The sequence below is a fragment of the Rhinatrema bivittatum genome, chromosome 2 (genome assembly GCF_901001135.1).
Source record: "Rhinatrema bivittatum chromosome 2, aRhiBiv1.1, whole genome shotgun sequence".
Lineage (NCBI taxonomy): Eukaryota > Metazoa > Chordata > Amphibia > Gymnophiona > Rhinatrematidae > Rhinatrema > Rhinatrema bivittatum.
This window is the reverse complement of record NC_042616.1, coordinates 588,916,288-588,939,851: the sequence shown is the minus strand read 5'-3', so window position 1 is coordinate 588,939,851 and position 23,564 is coordinate 588,916,288. Positions and strand designations below refer to the sequence as shown.

General features: G+C 46.3%; 1 protein-coding gene across 1 annotated transcript in view; it reads left to right on the top strand.

Annotated features, from left to right (window-relative positions):
• The window catches only part of SMCHD1 (structural maintenance of chromosomes flexible hinge domain containing 1), a 1,156,633-nt gene that overhangs the window by 1,104,164 nt on the left and 28,905 nt on the right, over positions 1-23,564 (top strand). The window contains 1 exon segment of the mRNA XM_029591083.1: positions 13,762-13,920. Coding sequence (XP_029446943.1) covers positions 13,762-13,920 — 159 coding nt within the window.

Genomic DNA, 23,564 nt, shown 5'->3' with positions numbered 1-23,564 from the left:
AATGCCTTCTGAAAATCCAAATACACCACATTTACCAGTTCACCTTTGTTCACATGTTTATTTACCCCTTCAAAAAATGTAGGAGATTTGTGAGGCAAGACTTCCCTTGGGCAGATTTACGCGAGCAGGGCATTTTAAATCCGCCCGATAGAAAGACATGGTTTAATGGAACAAAGTCAGCATGGCTTTACCCAGGGCAAGTCTTGCCTCACAAATCTGCTTCACTTTTTTGAAGGAGTTAATAAACATGTGGATAAAGGTGAACCGGTAGATATAGTATACTTGGATTTTCAGAAGGCGTTTGACAAAGTTCCTCATGAGAGGCTTCTAGGAAAAGTAAAAAGTCATGGGATAGGTGGCAATGTCCTTTCGTGGATTGCAAACTGGCTAAAAGACAGGAAACAGAGAGTAGGATTAAATGGGCAATTTTCATAGTGGGAGTGGACAGTGGAGTGCCTCAGGGATCTGTATTGGGACCCTTACTTTTCAATATATTTATAAATGATCTGGAAAGAAATATGATGAGTCAGATAATCAAATTTGCAGATGACACAAAATTGTTCAGAGTAGTTAAATCACAAGCAGATTGTGATAAATTACAGGAAGACCTTGTGAGACTAGAAAATTGGGCATCCAAATGGCAGATGAAATTTAATGTGGAGAAGTGCAAAGTGATGCATATAGGGAAAAATAACCCATGCTATAATTACACAATGTTGGGTTCCATATTAGGTGCTGCAACCCAAGAAAGAGATCTAGGTGTCATAGTGGATAACACATTGAAATCGTCGGTACAGTGTGCTGCGGCAGTCAAAAAAGCAAACAGAATGTTGGGAATTATTAGAAAGGGAATGGTGAATAAAACGGAAAATGTCATAATGCCTCTGTATCGCTCCATGGTGAGACCGCACCTTGAATACTGTGTACAATTCTGGTCGCCGCATCTCAAAAAAGATATAATTGCGATGGAGAAGGTACAGAGAAGGGCTACCAAAATGATAAGGGGAATGGAACAGCTCCCCTATGAGGAAAGACTAAAGAGGTTAGGACTTTTCAGCTTGGAGAAGAGACGACTGAGGGGGGGATATGATAGAGGTGTTTAAAATCATGAGAGGTCTAGAACGGGTAGATGTGAATCGGTTATTTACTCTTTCGGATAGTAGAAAGACTAGGGGGCACTCCATGAAGTTAGCATGGGGCACATTTAAAACTAATCGGAGAAAGTTCTTTTTTACTCAACGCACAATTAAACTCTGGAATTTGTTGCCAGAGGATGTGGTTAGTGCAGTTAGTATAACTGTGTTTAAAAAAGGATTGGATAAGTTCTTGGAGGAGAAGTCCATTACCTGCTATTAAGTTCACTTAGAGAATAGCCACTGCCATTAGCAATGGTAACATGAAATAGACTTAGTTTTTGGGTACTTGCCAGGTTCTTATGGCCTGGATTGGCCACTGTTAGAAACAGGATGCTGGGCTTGATGGACCCTTGGTCTGACCCAGTATGGCATGTTCTTATGTTCTTAATTGTTCATTTAGTCTCTTGCAGGATCTTTATCCTGTCCGACTCTATGGCATCCCGGACATAAAGCCACCCCCCTGCCACCAAGTTACTGCTCTCTATCATTGCGATAGAATTTTTACTTTGATATAGCACTATCCCATTGGTTATCCTCTTTCTACTATGTCTCTGAGATGCTAGTTGTCTGTGTCATTTACTGCTATATACTCTCTCTCCCATCTTACTTCTTAGACTTCTGGCGTTAGCATGCAAACATTTCAAAGTGTGTGTTTTGTTTGTATTAACATTCTACTTTTCAGTTGACAGGGATAAATGGAATCTTTTAGCTCAGATGAGTTTTTAATTGTAGGTACGTGGACTACTTTTCTTATTATTGGAACCTCTCTGTTGGGGTGCCCTAACTCAGTGCTTCTCAACCGGTGTGTCGCAACACACTAGTGTGTCGCCAAACACCATCAGGTGTGTCGTGTCTCCCAGTGTCCCACTGCTCATTGCACTTCCCTTCTCCCTTTTTCCAGCCCCTGCGGGCCAATTAGAAGCCTCCTTTCTTCCTACCCCCATTGCCCAGTGGGAAGCCGCCTTCATTCTGCCTGCCCCCACGCAGGCCAATCGGAAACCTCCTCCCTTCTACCTACCAGTGGGAGTAGGAAGAAGGGAGAAAGCCTTTGATTGGCCGGTGAGGCAGGCATCACCTAGCCCAGGGGTGGGATGGGAGAAATAGCAGTTTCGAACTCCAACGAAGCAAGGCCGTCACAGCCCATGGTGGCGAAGAGGAAACCCGACGCCGACGAAGCAAGGCCGCCACAGTCCATGGCGGCAAAGAGGAAACCCGACCCCGACCGAGGCTACCACGGGAGCCCATCCCCGTGGTGGCAAAGAGGAAACCCGATGCCGACGAAGCAAGGCCGCCACAGCCCGTAGCAGGGAAGAGGAAACCTGACCCCAAACGAGGCCACCACGGGAGCCCATTCCCATGGTGGCGCAAAAAGAAGGCCTGCCGGAATAAAGCCGCGGCAGACCTGGAGCCCATCCCTGCAGTGAAGAAAGAATACGTTTTTGGTGAGAGCGGGTATGTCTGCATGTGAATGAGTGCCTGGGTGAGAGCTGGTGTATCTGTGTGTGAATGAGTGCCTGGGTGAGAGTTGGTGTGTCTGTGTGTGAATGGATGCATGGGTGAAGGCTGGTGTGAATGGGTGCTTGGGTGAGAGCTTATGTGTGTGGGTATGAATGGAAGCCTGGGTGAGAGCAGGTATGAATGGGTGCTTGGGTGAGAGCCTGAGTGAGAGCAGGTGCTTGGGTGAGAGCCTGGGTGTCAGTGTATGAATGGATGCATGGGTGAAGGCTGGTGTGAATGGGTGCTTGGGTGAGAACTTGTGTGTGTGGGTGTGAATGGAAGCCTGGGTGAGAGCAGGTGTGAATGGGTGCTTGGGTGAGAGCTGGTGTGTCTGTGTGTGAATGGATGCATGGGTGAAGGCTGGTGTGAATGGGTGCTTGGGTGAGAACTTGTGTGTTTGGGTGTGAATGGAAGCCTGGGTGAGAGCAGGTGTGAATGGGTGCTTGGGTGAGAGTCTGGGTGAGAGCAGGTGTGAATGGGTGCTTGGGTGAGAGCTTGTATGTGTGGGTGTGAATGGAAGCCTGGGTGAGAGTTGGTGTGAATGGGTGCTTGGGTGAGAGCTTGTGTGTGTGGGGGGGTGTGAATGAATGCATGAGTTAGAGCTTGTGTCTGTGGGTATGAATGGATGCATGGGTGAGAGCTTGTGTGTGTGGGTGTGAATGGAAGCCTGGGTAAGAGCTGGTGTGAATGGGTGCTAGAGCATTTGTGTGTGATCGAGAGCTTGTATATGAGACCATGTGTGTGATTGAGAGACTGGTCAGGAAGATGACTGGTGTGAGAGAGACAGAGACTGGTCGTGGGGTCTAATTGGAGGGTTGTGTGTGTGTGTGTGTGAGTGACTGGTTGTGGGCACTAAGGAAGAGGACTGTGAGGACAGAGCTTCAGCAGCCCTTGCTGCTTCTGGTGAGTGCTATTGGCCTGGAAGGGAAAGGAGTAGGAGAGTTGCTGGAGAGGGTAAGTAAAGGTGGCTTTTTTAATTTATTTTTCTTGATTGACTGCCATTTTAATTATTGGGTATTATGCGATGTCTGCTGTTTTGAAATATTTTATTGATATTTGGACATGTTTTAATAATTGTTATGAGTTTTTAATTGTTGGATATTATTTTGTTCAGCAGCTGTTTTGTAACATTTTTAGTATTGCTTTACAATTATTTCTGTGTGGGGCTCTGTAGCAGCTTGGCTTATTCTGTTTTCCCAATAGGAAATGTATTCGTGTTTAGGGCCTGGTTTAATAGTTGTATTTCTTAGATAGGATTATTACTTTTTTTATTTATTTAAAGGGGGTTTTTTTTACCAACATTTGTAGGTACATCGTTTTAGTGTGTTCCATAATACAGGTGTAACTTTGTGCGGGTTAGTTTGTGTGCATTATTGCAAATCCTGTTAGGTACTATATTTCTCTTTCCATTTCTCCAGGTTCGCACTGCATGCAGAGTGGCCTTTTTGGTTTTCCATTCCAGTTTCTGTCTCCATATTTATAATTTGTGGTTTTTCTGTACTTGGTGAAGGGTGTGTGACCAAGGTGAGGTATTTAACTAGCATGTAGGCATTTGTATCAATCTTATTTGTTGTGTTTTCTCAATAGGATATGCATTAGTGGTAGATTACTTTCTTTTCATAAGGAAGGCTATTTTACCTGGTAGTAAAAGGAGTTTGTTTTGCTTTTACTGGGATGGCATCAGAACCAGAATATCTTTTTTGTATGGCGAGTTGTACAGGGTAATGCCCTAGATCTGCTCTGCACTCATTGCTGGGGGTTAAGGGGATTCCTGTGGATGCAGAGTGCATGTTTACATTTAGCCCCGTGATGGTCACATGTTCAGTGTTGCAGAAAAGCAGGACAAAAGAAAGGATCGGTGTGGTAAGGGATTCTTTAATGGAAAATGACTGACTCTAGGCAAGTTTCACTCATAACTGAGCTGCCTCAGGGGCTACTGTGAAAAATAATACAATAATAAAATGACAATAACTTAAAAAACACACTTATATAAAAATTTTGGACAAGCTTGAATATGTGTAAATACATATAAAATGTCAAAGGACATACAAAATCCTAAAAAAATAAGTGTGAAAACAATCAATTAACTATAAGTAATATATACATAGAAATAAATACAAAAATAATATCTCTTTAATATGCACGCGGTAAAACATCAATGCTTGCAAGTAAATAGATAGAAAATATATGTGCCTAATAAATCAGTGGACGTGAATACAATTGAATGAAAAGACCATTAGTGTGGGTACCTGTTCCAATGTGAATTTCTCATATAACACAGTTTGTTATATTGATACCACAAATTGATCAAAATCCTGTATGGGAGGGAGAACAGAACAACTTGATGTAATCCTTGAATGTACATACTCTATTGTGATAAAGTAAAGCTCATATATTAGAATAATTATACTAGCTATTTTTTTGTGATAAAAATCTTGGATAAAAGATAGATACAAAACTTTAAAATTGAAAAAATGATGCATACATGTCTAAAATTAGGATAATATAAAATCTTAATGAATAATGAAAGCATATGAAAGTATTGTGACACAAGAAAAGTTGTGCTCAGTGATACAATGTTAATACCCAAGTCACTTGCTGCTCCACATACAAAGTTACCTTAATATTTGTGTGCATTCAAACAATTTGAAAGAGTCCATTGTTCATAGAATCTCTCACAAAACCTGTTAAACAAAATGTAATGAACAGAGTCAGGTGCACGGACTGCAAAAAGCGATACGATGGGAGATTCTCATCAGAATTGTATAAAAAACAAATATCCTCCATGCGATCATGGAGGAAGAAATATTTTTGAATGCAATTCAGTTTAAAATTTGTACCTCACTAACTTCACAAATGATTGGCCACTGTTGGAGGCAGGGTGCTGGGCTTGATGGGCCCTTGGTCTGACCCAGTGTGGCATCCCACATCCTTGCACAGATACTGCACACCCAGAGGCAGAGAGATAAACAGAGAAACACCACACCCAAACATGTTCCATACTTTCTCATAGACAGATAAGCCACATCCATCCACATAGATACACAACAGTTAGAAAGACTAAGACACCACACAACCAGGTAGACACACACAACCCATACCCAAACAGACCACTAGACAGAGAGACACAGGCAGACAGGCCCAAGTAGAAACACAGCACACCCAAATGGCCACCGCTATATCACCCTACGCAGAGAAATACACATTACAACAGACAGACCATATGTCACATTACATCCAGTTAATGACACACTAAGGGGCAAATACATAAAACCATGCCCAGACACAGAGAGAGCTACCACATTACATCAGTCACATAGAAAAATGTAGACACCCCATAACCAGACACACCATATGCAAATAGATCACATTACAGTCACAGACATCCCGTACTCAGACAATCCAAAGAGAAACACTTCATACCACCATTTTTCCCGTAGATAAGCAGCATGAATTAGCCATGCTGTCTGGGATGTCCTCCAGGCGGGTAGGTGGCAGAGCTCTCTTAGAACACAGAGTCTTTCAGTGTAATGTGCCTGCTTGAATCCCTCCCCTGCTTCCCCCATCCTCCTTAGTCCGTTTTTTCTTCCGCACACCTAACTGAATGCGGAGCTCTTCTCCTCAGCGGAACACTTCTCTGAAGTAAAAAAAAAAAAGTTTCCTGGCGTGTAGCCAGATGGACTCAGAACGAATGGGTATAGTATCCGCGTGCTAGCAGTTGGAGACGGATCTGACGTCAGCACGGGGTATATATAGCCCCACAGGAAGCGTAGCAACTTAGTAATTTCCGTCTCCAAAGCAGTTTGGAGTGCCTGCACGCTTGCTGAGCGTGTTTTCCAAATCTACTTTCTATTTTCTACTTTCTACTTACTACAACTTCTACAGCATCAAGCCCCGCACTCCTGCGGTGATACCCTACAGTCCCTCCCCCAGTAGAGTTTCCCGGGGTGATTTCCGTGATCCCCCGGAGGTTTAAGTCCTCGGTCCGGTGGCCAAATCGCGGCAGGGACACAGCCCCCGGGCGAGGTTCGGGTGAGGCTTACGAGGCACCTCGGTCCCGGCGTGGACGAGGCAGCAGGTGCATATCCTCAAACGCGGCGGTGAAGGTACTTGCCCTCTCCCCCCGCAGCCGGAGACTGCCCGGGTTCCAGCCGGGAAGCGCCGAGGATCAGGTAAGGCGTACATCTCTTATTTCTGGTCTCCGAGGAACAGAGGATCGGCGGCGTGGCACGCCGTGGAGGGCGCCATTTTTGTGGGCCTAGTTCAGGTATTGAGCGCCCGTAATAGGCGCGGCTCTATTCCTCCTTGTGCGCATATTGCCTTATTGCTGAGCATATTGAATGCCACTGAGCGTGTATTGCTAACCACCTATCGCTGAGCGCATATTAAATGCCATTGAGTGTGTATTGCTAACCGCATATTGCTGAGTGCCTATTGAATGCCATTGAGCGTGTATTGCTAACCGCATATTGCTGAGAGCCTATTGAATGCCATTGAGCGTGTATTGCTAACGGCTTATTGCTGAGTGCCTATTGAATGCCATTTAGCGTGTATTACTAACCGCTTCCTGCTAAGAGCCTATTGCATACCATTGAGCGTGTATTGCTAGACGCTTATTGCTGAGAGCCTATTACCTGCCATTGAGCGTGTATTGCTACCTGCATATTGCTGAGAGCATATTGCATCCAATTGAGCTGCTTTCATGGCCGCCTATTGCCGAGAACGTATTGCATATTATTATTTTTGTGCACCTATTGTATTAAGCGCATATTGCTGCCACATATTATTATTTTTGTGCGCCTATTGTATTAAGCGCATATTGCTGCCGCATATTATTATTATTGTGCGCCTGTTGTATTAAGCGCATATTGCTGCCGCATATTATTATTATTGTGCGCCTGTTGTATTAAGCACATATTGCTGCCGCATATTATTATTATTGTGCGCCTGTTCTATTAAGCATATATTATTGCCGCTTCTCATTCAGCGCATAGTTTTCCATGGAACAGAACGCCTCAGCGTCTTCCGCGGCGGCGCCGCCTGCCTCAGGCATTAAAGCCCTTGGCCTCTGCTCTGCCTGCCAGCTTAGAGCCACGCACAGTGAAGAGCCAGACTCCCTATGTGCCCAATGTGAGGAGGCCGTGGGACCCTCGGGCCAGGACCAGTCTCAGCCAAGATTTGCTGACAGTTCCCCAGGGGCTACCCCGGATTTAGCGGGCAGTCTCGACCAATCGGGAATCCCGGGGGATCTTGTACCCCGGCGATTAGAGGCTGCTTCCATTTCCTGGGTGGATCTCTTTAAGGGGATTCATGCCTTTGTACAGATGCAGACGGCTTCCCGTCCAGGCCCTGCTGTCCCTGTTGTACCTGCGGTGGCTGCGACTGCGGCGGCTGCTGCGGCTGCCGCTGCGGTGGCGGCTCCTGCGGATCCTGTTCCTGGACCCTCACGCCCTTATCATGAGCGGGTCCTCCCGCCGCTGGACAGTCCAGATCAGTCAGACGAGGAGGTTTCACCGGATGAGTCCGAACTCCCGGACGAGGGGGAACTTCCCCCAGGGATTGAGCCATATAGAACCATGAGGCGGTTCTTCCCTAAGGAGGATCTCTCCGACCTAGTGTCTCAGTGTCTGGCGGAGTTGGATGTTACAGGTCCCAGCGCTACGGTACCCTCTGCGCAGAACCCCGTGCTGGAAGGTCTTCGTCCTACAGCCCGCCATTTTCCATTCTTGCAAGCGGCACAACAACTGATAGATTTAGAATGGGCAGCACCAGCAGCTTCCTTTAAAGGGGGCCGGGCCCTGACGGGCATGTACCAATTGGCACCAGCTATTCAGGACCTGCTGGCGTGCTCTCAGGTGGATGCCTTGATTAGCGCTGTGGTCAAGCGCACTACCATTCCAGTTGAAGGGGGGACGGCCCTCAAGGAGCCTCATGACCGGCGACTGGACGCCATTCTGAAACAGACCTTTGAGGTGGCAGCTCTATCTTTGCGGATCGCGACCTGCTGCACAGTGGTGACGCGTGCCTGTTTGTCACAGGTTAGGAACAACGCTCCAGCAGCTGACATGGAGTCAGCTCTTTCGTTCCTTACGGATGCTGCATCAGACCTGGTCCGGACAACAGCTAAGGGGATCTCATCCTCCGTAGCCGCTAGGAGGCAGCTCTGGATCCGGAGATAGTCAGCTGATGCACCTTCAAAGACATGCCTCACCAGATTGCCCTTTAAGGGCTCTTTCCTCTTTGGCAGTGACCTTGATAAACTGGCCAGCACATGGGGCGCTTCTCCAGTACCTCGACTGCCGGAAGACCGGGTCGGAAGGAATCAGCGCGCCTTTCCAAGGACCTCCAGGGGTAGAAGCTCTCAGCGCTTCATTCCCTACAGGAGTCGCTACCAGGCACCTCGTCCTCAGGCCAGGAAACAGTCCTTTCGGACCAAGCAGCGCAAGAGGGGAGCAGGCCCGGGCTCCGGTCCCGGCCGCGCCTCACAATGAGAGTCTGCCGATCCATCTGGGGGACGGAGCCATAGGGGGCAGGTTAACTCTCTTCTACCCCAGATGGGTCGAGATTACGTCGGACCAGTGGGTCCTCGCCATCATCCGAGAGGGGTATTATCTGGATTTTCATCATCTCCCTCCGGACAAGTTTATGGAATCTTCCTGTCCCACACACAAGAAGGCAGCATTGGAAGCTACCCTGGCGAGGCTCCTGTCCTTGAAAGCCATCATCCCAGTACCTGCCTGGGAAGTGAATTCTGGACACTATTCCATTTATTTCATGGTACCCAAGAAAGGGGGCACCTTTCGGCCCGTACTGGACCTCAAGTCGGTCAATCGATACTTAAGGGTCCCGAGGTTTCGCATGGAAACTCTGCGTTCCGTCAAGACCGCAGTACAGCCAGGAGAGTTCCTCATGGCATTAGACCTGTCAGAAGCCTACCTGCATATCCCGATCCATCCGGATCATCAGCGCTACCTACGCTTCAAGGTTCTAGGACACCACTTCCAGATTCGGGCTCTGCCCTTCGGGTTGGCCACGTCACCGCGGACCTTCACCAAGGTGGTCGTAGTGGTAGCAGCGGCACTCAGGCAGGAAGGAATTCTGGTCCATCCCTATCTAGACGACTGGCTGATCAGGGCGAAATCTCGAGAGGAGAGCCTTCGGACAACCGACAGAGTGATCGCCCTTCTGGAAAGCTTGGGCTGGGTAATCAACCTCAGCAAGAGCTGCCTACAGCCTTCCCAGTCACTGGAATACCTGGGAGTACAGTTCGACACCCGGGCAGACACAGTCAGTCTCACTGCCAAGAGAAAGTTGAAACTTCAGCAGCTATCCAGTATTTGATGGGAGCCAGTCGGCCCATAGCTTGGGATTATCTGCAGGTTCTTGGTCTCATGGCATCCACCCTGGAAGTGGTACCTTGGGCGAGGGCCCATATGAGACCTCTACAACACTCCCTGCTCTCTCGCTGGAGCCCCCGTCTACGGAACTTTCCACGCACCTTCATCTACCAGCCAGAGGGCAGACCCAGTTGCAGTGGTGGTTGCAGTCCAACCACATGAGCAGGGGGTCGAAGATGTCATCACCCACGTGGACTTTGCTCACCACAGATGCCAGCCTGAGTGGCTGGGGAGCACACTGCGAAGAACTCACCGCACAAGGGCGGTGGAACAGAGAAGAGTCAGCGTGGAACATCAACCGTCTAGAGGCCCGGGCAGTCCGATTGGCATGCCTTCGATTTGCTCACAGACTGAAGAACAGAGCAGTCAGAGTGATGTACGACAACGTCACCACGGTGGCATACATCAACCGTCAGGGCGGAACCAGAAGCCGTCAAGTATCTCTGGAGATCACCCCACTGATGGCTTGGGCAGAGGCGAATCTGCAGGACATCTCTGCCGTCCATATTGCCGGGAAGGACAATACCACGGCAGACTTCCTCAGCAGAGAAAGCCTAAATCCGGGAGAGTGGCAGCTGTCACCCACAGCCTTCCAGATGATTGTGGATCACTGGGGGATTCCGGACATGGATCTACTGGCGGACAAGTCCAACGCTCAAGTACCCAGATACTTCAGCCGCAAGCGCGACCCGTTCTCATACGGAATCGATGCCCTGGTTCAGCCATGGCCTCCAGGGACTCTGCTATACACCTTTCCTCCGTGGCCTCTGCTGGGCGCCATCATCCACAAGATTCAGAAGCACCGGGGCCTAGTTCTTCTAGTGGCACCAGACTGGCCAAGAAGACCCTGGTACGCGGACATGAGAAGACTACTGGCAGGGGAACCTCTTCCCCTGCCTCCTCTCCGGGACCTTCTACGTCATGGTCCCATCCTCCACGAGGATCCCGCTCAATTCTCTCTTACGGTCTGGCCATTGAGAGGGCTAGACTGAAGAAAAGAGGTTACTCAGAGCCCGTGGTAGATACGCTCCTCCGAGCTCGCAAGTTTTCCACATCCCTCACCTACGTAAGGATCTGGAGAGTATTTGAAGCATGGTGCGACACTCATGGCTCCAATCCACATGCGACTACAATCCCTATTGTGTTGGATTTCCTGCAAGATGGACTTCAGAAGGGTCTCTCCCTCAGCTCCATCAAGGTTCAGGTGGCTGCGCTGTCTTGCTATGGTCCCAGGAGGGATGGCAAGACCATTGCCAAGCACCCAGATGTTTCTCGTTTCCTGAAAGGAGTCAAGCATATTCGTCTGCCACTGAAGTGGCCTGTGCCCTTATGGAACCTCAATCTTGTTTTGGATTTCCTCGCGGGATCCACCTTCAGACCCCTTCGGGGCCTGTCTCTCAGTTCTCTTACCTTGAAGGTGGTATTCCTATTGGCGGTGTGTTCCGCACGCCGCGTCTCAGAGCTACAAGCACTGTCCTGCCGGGATCCCTTTCTGAAAATCACTCCAGAGGCTATCCATCTTCTCACGGTTCCCTCCTTTCTCCCTAAAGTGGTCTCACAGTTCCACCTTAACCAAACTATATCCTTGCCTACCACGGCGGGTTTGAAGAAATCTGAAGAAGGGCGTTTGCTGCGCCATCTCGACATAGGCAGACTACTGCCCAGATATCTGGAAATGACACAAGAAGTACTAAGGACGGACCACCTGTTCGTCCTGCACAGCGGGAAATGACAAGGGGAAGCGACCTCTCGGCCCACCATCGCCCGCTGGATTAAAGAAGTCATCAGAGCAGCTTACGTGGAGGCGGGGAAGTCTCCGCCTCTACAAGTCAAGGCTCATTCTACCAGAGCACAAGCGGCATCCTGGGCAGAATCCAGGATGCTGTCGCCTGCAGAAATCTGTAAAGCGGCGACGTGGTCCTCCCTCCATACCTTTTCCAGGTTCTACCGTCTGGATGTCCAGGCCAGGGAGGACTCGGCCTTTGCGAGGGCGGTACTACATGGTCCTCAGGCAGCCTCCCGCCCAGGCTGAGAGTAAAGCTTTTGTACATCCCATTTGTTCTGAGTCCATCTGGCTACACGCCAGGAAATGTTGAGATTACTTACTGATAATCTCCTTTTCCTTAGTGTAGACAGATGGACTCAGCATCCCGCCCAGCTGCCTGCGCACATGGGTTTCACCGATTTAAGGTACGCCATGTCATCTGTTTCCATAAGAGCGTACACTCTACCAGGTGTTCACGCCTTCCGGTTGGAAATGCTGGCGGTCTCCAGCTACTGTCAATCGGTCAGGGGAATCCTGTTTTCACTATTTCACTGAGCGTCAGTACACACATCCATAACAGCTTTTGCAAGGAAGATTACTAAGTTGCTGCGCTTCCTGTGGGGGTATATATACACCCGTGCTGACGTCAGATCCGTCTCCAACTGCTAGCACGAGCATACTATACCCATTTGTTCTGAGTCCATCTGTCTACACTAAGGAAAAGGAGATTATCAGGTAAGTAATCTCAACATTTGTGGTTATAGAGTTCAAGTTTTTCCTGATGTATCTCACATTACCCAACTTCGTAGGAAACGGTCTTTGCAACTTAGACAGAGAGATTAGTTATGATAAGAATAATTTTGTGTTTGTGCACCCATCTCATCTTGAAACTTTCAACAGAGATAAATCTGATGTGTAATGAAATATACAGGTAGACATATTATCCCTTACAAGAATTTTCTTTGTTTTCTTTCCTTTTTATTTTGAAGGTCCCCTAAATAATATAGACTAGATCAAGAATAGGACATGATTTATTGTGTATTCTTGATTGTTTTGCCTGTGATTTTCTTTCTTTCTTTCTTTCTTTTTTTTTACTTATATAAATGAAAAGCTTAATAAACAGAAAATTTAAAAAGAAATCATCATACATGTGGCAAAAGACTGGATAGCCCCATTTTGCTGCTGGGCTTCTGTTTGCAACTTATTTTGTTGAACTGATAAACTCTTAAAGGCTGGTAAGGCATAGATATGTTTCTATTTAATGGTTGCTAAATGTGATTAGGGTTTTTCAATTTATTTGATGTCTTTTAAAATCTACGGTTTTTAAATTTGAAAACTGGGTGATTAATATTAATGAATGACGAGCAACAGGACTAAAATTTAGTCAAACACTAAAAATCAGGATTAATTTAATACTATTTTAAGTGACTGATTGACTTATTTGAAGACTTTCCTCCTAGTAGGGGTGATTATCTAGATACCCAAAAAATGAGACTGATGGGTAGGAGGATGAGAATCTAACTAGTAATTAGATGCCCAGGAACAAGTACTCTCACCTTCTCAGATCAAGTAAGTGACTTTTGCAAACTCATAGTTCAAACACCAGCAAAGAAATATGATCTTTTACTAGCTCAGAGAATCAAAGATTATTTTCCCACAACACAAACATTTCTATCACTGGAAAACAAATACCAACCTTAAAATTAGCAAATAATTCTAGCATTGGAAATCAAATACTGTCCCTTACTAGCTCAGAGAATCAGTCTGTTTCCCACTATACAGTATAGAATGAAAGATTTTTCTTTTACCATGAGGTACTCAAAACGTGTTTGTTAGAAATGTATTAGCTAATATATGGAATGTAAATGACATTGCTTGTTACAATTTTAGCCCACATTCTTGCTTTCCTATTACATCTTCCAGTGGTTTTATGATTTAATTTATTCTTTTATTTTTCTTTGTGTAGATCTCCTTCAGCAGTATAGATCAGCAGTTATCAAAGCCAATAATGTGAAACAGGAACTTGATCTGCAATTGGAGAACCTTAATACTCCAGAGATGAAGCAGAAGAAACTGGAACTAGATGACCAGGAGAGAAATCTCAAACTAATAGAGCAGAAATTAGGTATGTTCAATTGGCTTCTTGCCAAAACCCATATAGATCTCTGAGGGAAAAATCAGTTAGTGCAATCCAAATGAAATAATGTGTATTATGTTCATAAAATACTAGCAAAGACAGAGCAAAATGTTTTTAGATGTATGTGTGTAGATATAAATACACATATACATATAGATACATATCTTCTTTTGGTAGTAACATCCCGCCCTGCATTTGCTCAATCTTTCATAATTCAATAATTTCAAGAGCATACTGCTGTCAATAACAATATGCATCTCACAATAGTGAGATCATTAAAGTAGTTTTGGATCAGAGTAGCTACACCTTATTAAGCAATGAACAAATTAAGCATAATACACTATATTGCACAGTCAATATTTCTGAGAGAGTACAAATATGAATGCACTATAATTGCACATCATTAGAGAGAGTACAAAGGCGAATGACAAAGGAAAGGATCAAGTAACACAAATCATACTTTGTAAAATGAATTTAAAACACATATTCATGGAAGAAGTGATGTCTCCCGGGCAAGATGGACGCTTGAGTCCATAGCTCCTTCTCCCTTCCTCACAGATTTATAATTTTCATCACACTGAAGCAACTAATTAAGGCTCTCTGGAGGTCAACCTTTTTCTCATCGTGACACACCTGATGAAAAATGCTCACATGTGTGACACACCGCGCACAACAATCCACAGCTAAACTAAAAAAAAAAAAGCCTCCGTATTGCTTTTATTGTTAAGAATGACATAAGGGAAAGATAAAAGTACTCTCTCTGAACAGAAATTATTTTTTGTACATGAATTCTCTGTCCCCCATGGGGCCACCAACTTTTTTCTTCTGCTGTCACTTTCGGTTCTGGCAAGGGAAGATAGAATCAGTTATCACTAGCCTGGAAGAGACAGAGAATTGCCATTTCTTGCTGGGGTCCAGCAGGAATGGAGAACAAGAGCTGTGTCCTACTGGGTCCAGTGGGTGAAGAAGTCTGTCTTAAGAGCTTTGGGCACCCTCCCCTCCCACACAATAAAAAATTATGCATTTATAATAGATTTTATATTAAAAAAATGACATTAAAAGTACAATCTAAGGAAAAAAAAATCACTTACAGCATATATATTATATTTACATGCACTGTTGTGGTGTCAACCATAAAACCCTGCAAAAAAGTTAAAAAAAAAAAAGACACTTGGAACCCATATGGTATTAGGCCTATTTATTGTAAGGTGTTCATTGTGGGCTTAACAATCAGAAAGTCATGAGTAAAAGAATTACAACAATAATATATTGTAAAACCTCCATACTAAAACAACACTCGCTGCCAGCATGCAAAAGATAACAATCCTCCTTATGAAAAATTAGAAGGGCTAATATTACACCAGGCCTTAAAATACCAATACACCTCATATTAGGGAACTAGAACAAGCCAAGCTACTGTAGATCCCTACACAGAAACTACACGCTGACAGAATACCTCACCTCTGTCATACTTGCAGAATTTATTAGTTAGTTAGTTAATACCAATTTCTATTCCATTAATTCCAACATGTTCAAAACGGATTACAAAAAACATACACATTTAAATTGATTTATAAAATAAAACAAATTTTCATAAAATAAAAATAGCAATAAAGCATATAAATCTAATCTTAAACTTGATTAAACAAAGCTGTAGACACAGGTCCTCATAAAATACAGAATAAAAAGAGAAAACTGTAAGTATGAATAGAAATATACAGACAAACTGAACTGGAAACCACATCAGTAACTCCCAACACTTAACTCATAAAAATCTTCCAAACACCAATAAAACATTTCAAAACAGCAGACACAAAAATCCAATAATTAAAACTACTCTCCATACCTGGGAACTTTTAATTTCATCGTGCCCTGAGTTGTCTTGGATTAGCAAGAGGAGAGAGGGATTGTTGCTCAAACTTTGTGTCTCTCATAAATGCACATACTGTCTCCCTCAATCTCACATGCTCAGTTTCACACATACACACAGGCTGTCTCTCACTCGCTCTTGTTCAGTCTTGTGCGCACACATACACATTCAGTCTCCCTCTCATTTTCACATGTTCAGCCTCACACAGGCAAGCACTCAGAGGCTCTCACTCTCTTGTGCTCGGACTCTCACAGGTACACACACATTCTGGCTGTTTCTCACTCTCAGATGCTCAGTTTCACAAAGGCAAACACACCCACAGGTTCTCTCTCCTTCTCACATGCTCAGTCTCACACAAGCTGTCTCTCACTGATGTGCACAGTCTCACTGAGGCACGCACAGTCTCACTGAGGCACACACAGTCACTCACTCTCATGTACTCAGTCATACACAGGGTGTCTCCATGCTCAATCTCACACAGACACACATACTGGCGCTCTCTCATAGGCATGCTAACACTCTCACATGTTCAGTCTCACTCACTATTTCTCTCCTCCCGCAAGCACAAGTAACAGCAGCAACAGCTTTGAAGCTTCAGCCTGTCCTCCTTCAGCCCCTCTGGCCAATGGGACTCGTTCTCTTACTTGGGGCAGTGGGGCTAATGCTGTGATTTTTCAAATTTGGCTTGCACTGCTCCTTCTCTTGCTCCCACGCAGGTCTACCTCACTTCCTTTTCCGGGCCATGCCTATAGGGCCATACTACCCACCCAAGTGCCCCCCACCCCCACATGTTCTTTCTAGATGGCCAATTAGTGCTGCAATCGGTTCTGCTGTTAGCATTTTCAAGCCCGGACGGAGGAGAAGATCTCTGCATTCTGCTGGAGCAGAGGAGGGGGAGGGAAGATTAGCCGCATCAGCAGAAGACCAGGAAGTGCAGTATTCTTGCTGCGGAGGGTGTGACACACCAGCTTGTGCTTTGCAATACAGTGGTGTGTCGTGACACTGGTTAAGAATCGCTGTGTTAAATGATTGAAGGGTTAAAGGGCTACTTAGGGAAAATAAGGCCATCATGGGAAGACTAAATGAATTATTTGCTTCAGTATTTACTAATGAGGATGTTGAGGAGATACCCGTTCTGGAGATGGTTTTCAAGGGTGATTATTCAAATGAACTGAACCAAATCACGGTGAACCTGGAAGATGTAGTAGGCCAGATGGACAAACTAAAGAGTAGCATATCATTTGGATCACTTGATTTATATCCCAGAGTTATGAAAAAATTAAAAAATAAAATTTCAGACCTATTACTAGTAATTTGTAACCTATCATTAAAATTGTCCATTAAACCTAAAGACTGGAAGGTGGCCAGTGTAATCCCGATATTTAAAGAGGGCTCAGGGGAGATCACATGGGGCATTGCAAGGAGAGGATGTGATTCCTTCTCCCTCTGCACCAGGCCTTTTTAATCGGACCCCATCCATTCCCGGAACGGCGCTAGAGTGCCTGAGCTTTCACTATCCAGCAGGCACTGACATTGGGCTGTGTTTTGGCTGGCATGTCCACCCGGGTGGTCCGCAAGGAGAAAGAAAAAGGGAAGGATCGACAGAAGTCAGTTGCATCTCCAGGCATGGCCGCAGTCATTGAGTATTCTAAGTCCCCTGTCGCGCCCATTGCGGACATTAAGGTGCGCGGTATTAGAAGCCCTGGGACCCAAACTTCAAAACCTCTCCTCTAAAATTACTGATCTCTCAGCGAATATGGGGAAATTTGAGAGCAGATTTCAGGAGATTGAATCCCGCGTTTCAGACACGCAAGATGGCCTCCGCACGGCCCAATCCTAGATCGGAGAATTACAGAAGACTGTGGCCAGACAGGCAGCCCGGCTCGAGGATCTTGAGAATAGATCACGCAGGTCTAACCTGCGCTTTATTGGGCTGCCTGAGATGATAGAGGAGAAATTTCTAGCCCCGAAGTTGGAGGCCTGGTTGGAAAAGGACCTGGCCATCTCGAGTGCGCATGGTCGGCTGCGCATAGAGAGAGCTCACTGTTTGGGCCCACGAAATTCCAACGCGACCAGGCCCCGAGTGGTGGTGGCAAAGATCTTCAATTACGCACACAAACAAGAAATTTTACAGGCTGCGTGGGGGAAAAAAGACCTTACCTTTGAGAATGCCAGAATCTTGATATTTCAGGACTTTTCAGCGGCCGTGTCTGCTCAGCAGCGGCTAATGGCGCCGCTATGCACCCAATTAATTGCACAGGGTATTTGGGTCACATTGATTTTTCCGGCAAGACTACGAGTCGTCCTGCCGACGGGGGTGAAGTGGTGCGACACAGCTGAGGAAGCCCGTCTCCTGTTAGCAGAGAAAGGAACGCAGCCGGAGATTGCTCCGATTGAGCGGGAATAGGTCTAATTTTGTTGAACACGTGGCTGTTTGGGGCATCTCGAGCTGTAATTCCGGTGCCCGAAGATCTCCGTGTCAGTGGATGGTAGAGATGGTGGGGAAATCCCTTCTTCTCAGGGGCTGATGATTTTCTGGACTGGACAAAACGCGATTTGACTTTGCAAATGCCTAAGGACTCTCTCATTATTTTTTGGAAGACACGCTGTTAACTTGTGAAGGATCTTGTGGGGAGCGGGGAAGATCAGCTGCCCGGAACAAATTCGTGTTCAGGCTCTCCTTTGTTACCATGTTTTATTATAGCGCTGAGTTTTGGGTTTTTTTTTATTTTTATCTTACTTTATTCATCCTTTCTTTTTCTTTTTTCTTCTTCCCTCTTCCCTTTTTGTTCTTTCTCTTGGCTGTTTTTTTCACACTTTCTGTTCAGTTGGGGGATTTTTGACGCTCTTATGCAGGCCATGTGACTTAGCTTAACAGATTTCATTTTAGCTAGTGGCCTGCATAGATATCGAGTCCACGATGTGTTTCCCCTGGCTCACGAGTCTATACACATGTGGACTGCCTTTGGGAAGGAGTTCTAGTTATTTGGAGTCACGGGCCCCGGGGGCAAACTCGGGTGTGGCGTCAGTAGATTTTGGTAAGCCCCTCTAAATTGTTCGAATGTTCTTGGATGAACCATGCTGTTTTGAGAGTTGGTTTCACTTTGGCGGTTTGTCCTGTTCTCAGTGCCTGGGACGGAGTGGTCTGTGTTGTTTTTTGCCATTTGTAGTAAGAGGTGGCTCCTTCCAGGGGATGGGGGAGGGGTAGATGGGGTCCGGGGGCAGGGTAAGGGGGTTAATATAGGGCCAGTGATCTCGATCTTCATTTAAGATCAGACATATATGAGTGGGGAAGATTTAGGGAGGCAGGGGGGGGGAGGGGAGGGGGATGGGACTGGGTTTCAGACCGGGAGTTTTCATTGTTGTTATCTTCTGTCTGTTCATGTTATCAGTGGTAAGGTTGGGGTGGAATCGGGGAGTTACCTGGCAAGCAGTGGGAGATCTTGGCTGGGAGGGTCTCTACTGCAGTATAATCCAATTATGGTTTATCATTACATTTTGTACATTACAAGGTCTCTAGTTCAGTCACTAATGTAATTACGTGGAACGTCTGTGGAATCAATTCGCCTGTTAAACTTAAAAAAAATTTTATCTTTATTGAAAAGATGGAAGGCTCATGTGGCTTTTCTGCAAGAGATACACCTGACCGATCTAAAGCATTCCAAATTGGGTCGCCTCTGGGGGGGGAGACATTTACTATGCTTCTGCTACCACAAAATCTGCAGGAGTGGCTATTCTGATCCAGCGGGCTATGGCCTTCACTTTACATAAAGAAATCAAAGATCCCTTGGGAAGATATCTCATTTTGATAGCAGAAATTTTTAACACTAAGGTTGTTCTATGTAATGTATATGCCCACAATACGTACACTCCCAGTTTTTTTATGTAAACACAATTTTTATTGAGTGATCCACATACACAATATGAAATGTCACTAGCATCATATAAACAGGCTTGAAACATCATACAGTATCGGTTTCATATACCATTGAACAATTAGGAAACACTCCACATTTTTCCCCCTCCTTAGTAACTATTTCATTGGCTAGGTATATCATTGGAGCTACCCTTAAGGAGTACACATGTCGCAAACATACCAAGAGAGGCTGCACTCTGATACCTCTCCCGACCCTACAAATTTACCAATAGTAATGGGTTAACCCCCGTGGACAGAGAGTGATTGGAACTCCATGAGTTTCCCCATCTCCCCCCAAAACCCTCCCTCTCCCTTCCCTCTAATCCCCATAACCCCAAGGTGCCTCCCCTTTCCCCCCCCCCCCCAGGCCTGGCCATCAACCAAGGAGAACAATCATCTATGTTATAGTTAGCGCATAACATCAAAGAGTGTGGGTTCATTGCTCATCCAAATAGGCAAGCATCAAGCGTTGAGTACCAAGCTACGAGCACGATGTGGCAAAGCCTGCACATATATCTCCCAGGTCTCCAAGAAAGTTCTTCGATGTGCTGGAGCCAATTTAGAGGTGAGATTGTCCATGTGCATCATTCGTTGGAAGTGGTTACGCCAAGTCCAATAAGATGGTGCCGATACCTCCAACCAGTTAAGTAAAATTACTTTCTCTCCAACCAACCAGGCCTTTTTAACCAAAGTTCGAGTTCCCACTTTTCGTACGACCGACTGGGGAATGCAATCAAATAAAATCAGTTGCGGGGTAACTTGAAAACTTATTTTCAGGAGGCGCTGTAGATAATTAACAATTTCCTAGCGTGTAGCAGATGGACTCAGAACAAGTGGGTATAGTGTGCTCGTGCTAGCAGTTGGAGACGGATCTGACGTCAGCACGGGTACATATACCCCCACAGGAAGTGAAGCAACTCAGTAATTTCGTCTCCAAAGCAGTTTGGAGCGCCTGCACGCTCGCTGAGCGTGTTTTCTAATACTACTTTCTACTTTACCAAATTTCTCAGAAGACGAGCCCCGCAATCCTGCAGTGATACCCTCGGGTCCCTCCCCCAGTTGAGTTTCCGAGGTGATTTCCGCGATCCCTCGGAGGTCTACGCCTCGGTCCGGTGGCCGAATCGCAGCAGGCATCTAGCCCCCGAGCGAGAAGGGCTCGGGCCTGGCTGAGAGGTGCCTCGGTCCCAGCGTGGACTTAGCCCCGAGCGAGACGAGTTTGGCGGCTTAGAGGCAGCAGGTGCACTTCCTCAAGCGCGGCGGTGAAGGTATTTCCCCTCTTCCCCCCGCAGCCGGAGACCGCCCGGGTTCCAGCCGGGAAGCGCCGAGGATCAGGTAAGGCGTACATCTCTTACTTTTTGGTCTCCGAGGTACGAGGATCGGCGGCGTGGCCTGCATGCGGCACGCCGTGGAGGTCGCCATTTTGTCTGCCTTGTTCAGGTATTGAGCGCCCATGGATAGGCGCCTGTTGATGGGCGCACAACGCAGCATATAGATTGCTAAGCGTATGTTTTTGAGCGCATATTGTATATTATTGAGCGCATATTGCTGAACGCATATTATTGAGCGCATATTGTATATTATTGAGCGCATATTACTGAACGCATATTATTGAGCACATATTGTATATTATTGCGCGCATATTGCTGAACGCATATTATTGAGCGCATATTGTATATTGCGCGCATATTGCTGAACGCATATTATTGAGCGCATATTGTATATTATTGAGCGCATATTGCTGAACGCAGATTATTGAGCGCATATTGTATACTGTTGAGCGCATATTGCTGACCGCATAAGCGCCGCGCCCTGCATTCGCAAGACGCGATGGAACACTTACACCCTCCGGCGTCTCCAGAGGCAGCACCTCCTGATTCCAGCGTGAAAGCGCTTGGCCTGTGCTCAGCGTGCCAGCTTAGAGCCACGCAGAGCGAGGAGCCAGACTCCCTTTGTGCCCAATGTGAGGAGGCCGTGGGAGCCTTGGGCCAGGACCAGTCTCAACTGAGGTTTGCCGACAGTTCCCCAGGGGCCACCCCGGATCTAGCAGGCCGTCTTGAACAGCCAGGAATCCCAGGGGACCTGGTACCCCGACGGCTAGAGACCGCTTCCATTTCATGGCTGGATTTATTTAAGGGGATCCACGCCTTTGTACAGATGCAGTCTGCTTCCCGTCCAGGCCCTGCTGCTGCTCCGGCTGACCCTGCCCCCGGACCTTCTTGCAGGAAGACCTTGTGAGACTGGAAAATTGGGCATCCAAATGGCAGATGAAATTTAATGTGGATAAGTGCAAGGTGATGCATATAGGGAAAAATAACCCATGCTATAATTACACAATGTTTGGTTCCATATTAGGTGCTACAACCCAAGAAAGAGATCTAGGTGTCATAGTGGATAACACATTGAAATCGTCGGTACAGTGTGCTGCGGCAGTCAAAAAAGCAAACAGAATGTTGGGAATTATTAGAAAAGGAATGGTGAATAAAACGGAAAATGTCATAATGCCTCTGTATCGCTCCATGGTGAGACCGCACCTTGAATACTGTGTACAATTCTGGTCGCCGCATCTCAAAAAAAATATAATTGCGATGGAGAAGGTACAGAGAAGGGCTGCCAAAATGATAAGGGGAATGGAACAACTCCCCTATGAGGAAAGACTAAAGAGGTTAGGACTTTTCAGCTTGGAGAAGAGACGACTGAGGGGGGATATGATAGAGGTGTTTAAAATCATGAGAGGTCTAGAACGGGTAGATGTGAATCGGTTATTTACTCTTTTGGATAGTAGAAAGACTAGGGGGCACTCCATGAAGTTAGCTTGGGGCACATTTAAAACTAATCGGAGAAAGTTCTTTTTTACTCAATGCACAATTAAACTCTGGAATTTGTTGCCAGAGAATGTGGTTCGTGCAGTTAGTATAGCTGTGTTTAAAAAAGGATTGGATAAGTTCTTGGAGGAGAAATCCATTACCTGCTATTAAGTTCACTTAGAGAATAGCCACTGCCATTAGCAATGGTTACATGGAATAGACTTAGTTTTTGGGTACTTGCCAGGTTCTTATGGCCTGGATTGGCCACTGTTGGAAACAGGATGCTGGGCTTGATAGACCCTTGGTCTGACCCAGTATGGCATTTTCTTATTTATTTATTTATTTATTTATAGTTTTTTATATACCGCCGCACATCAGAGATATCACGTCGGTGTACAGTGAACAGGAACTTACGCTGGAGCGTTATACATTTAACGAGAGTTAGTATATAAGTATTTGAACATAAAACAAGTAGAAGCAATTAACAACAGAACAAACATTTAGGTGTAACTTAACTGAACTGAGTTAAACAGAACTAGGGAATATATTATGTTCTTATGTTCCCTTATCGCGGGCACCCGCCTCCGGGCAGTCCGGCTCATGCAGACCCTGATGTCTCGGAGGACGAGTCCGGACCCCCCGAGGAGGGGGAACTTCCCTCGGGGATAGAGCCATATCGAACTATGAGGCGGTTCTTTCCCAAGGAAGATCTCTCCGACCTGGTTTATCAGTGCCTGACGGAGTTGGCTATTCCAGGCCCCAGCACCATGGAGGCATCTACGCAGAACCCCCTGCTGGAGGGTCTTCGTCCCACAGCCCGCCATTTCCCCTTCCTGCAAGCGGCGCAACAGCTGATCGATTTGGTATGCGCCGGAGGCCTCATTCAAAGGGGGTCGGGCCCTGTCTGGCATGTACCCCCTGGACCCGGCAATCAAGGATATGCTGGCGTGCCCTAAGGTGGACGCCTTGGTTAGCGCTGTGGTCAAGCGCACTACCATTCCAGTGGAGGGGGGGGCGGCCCTCAAGGAGGCTCATGACCAAT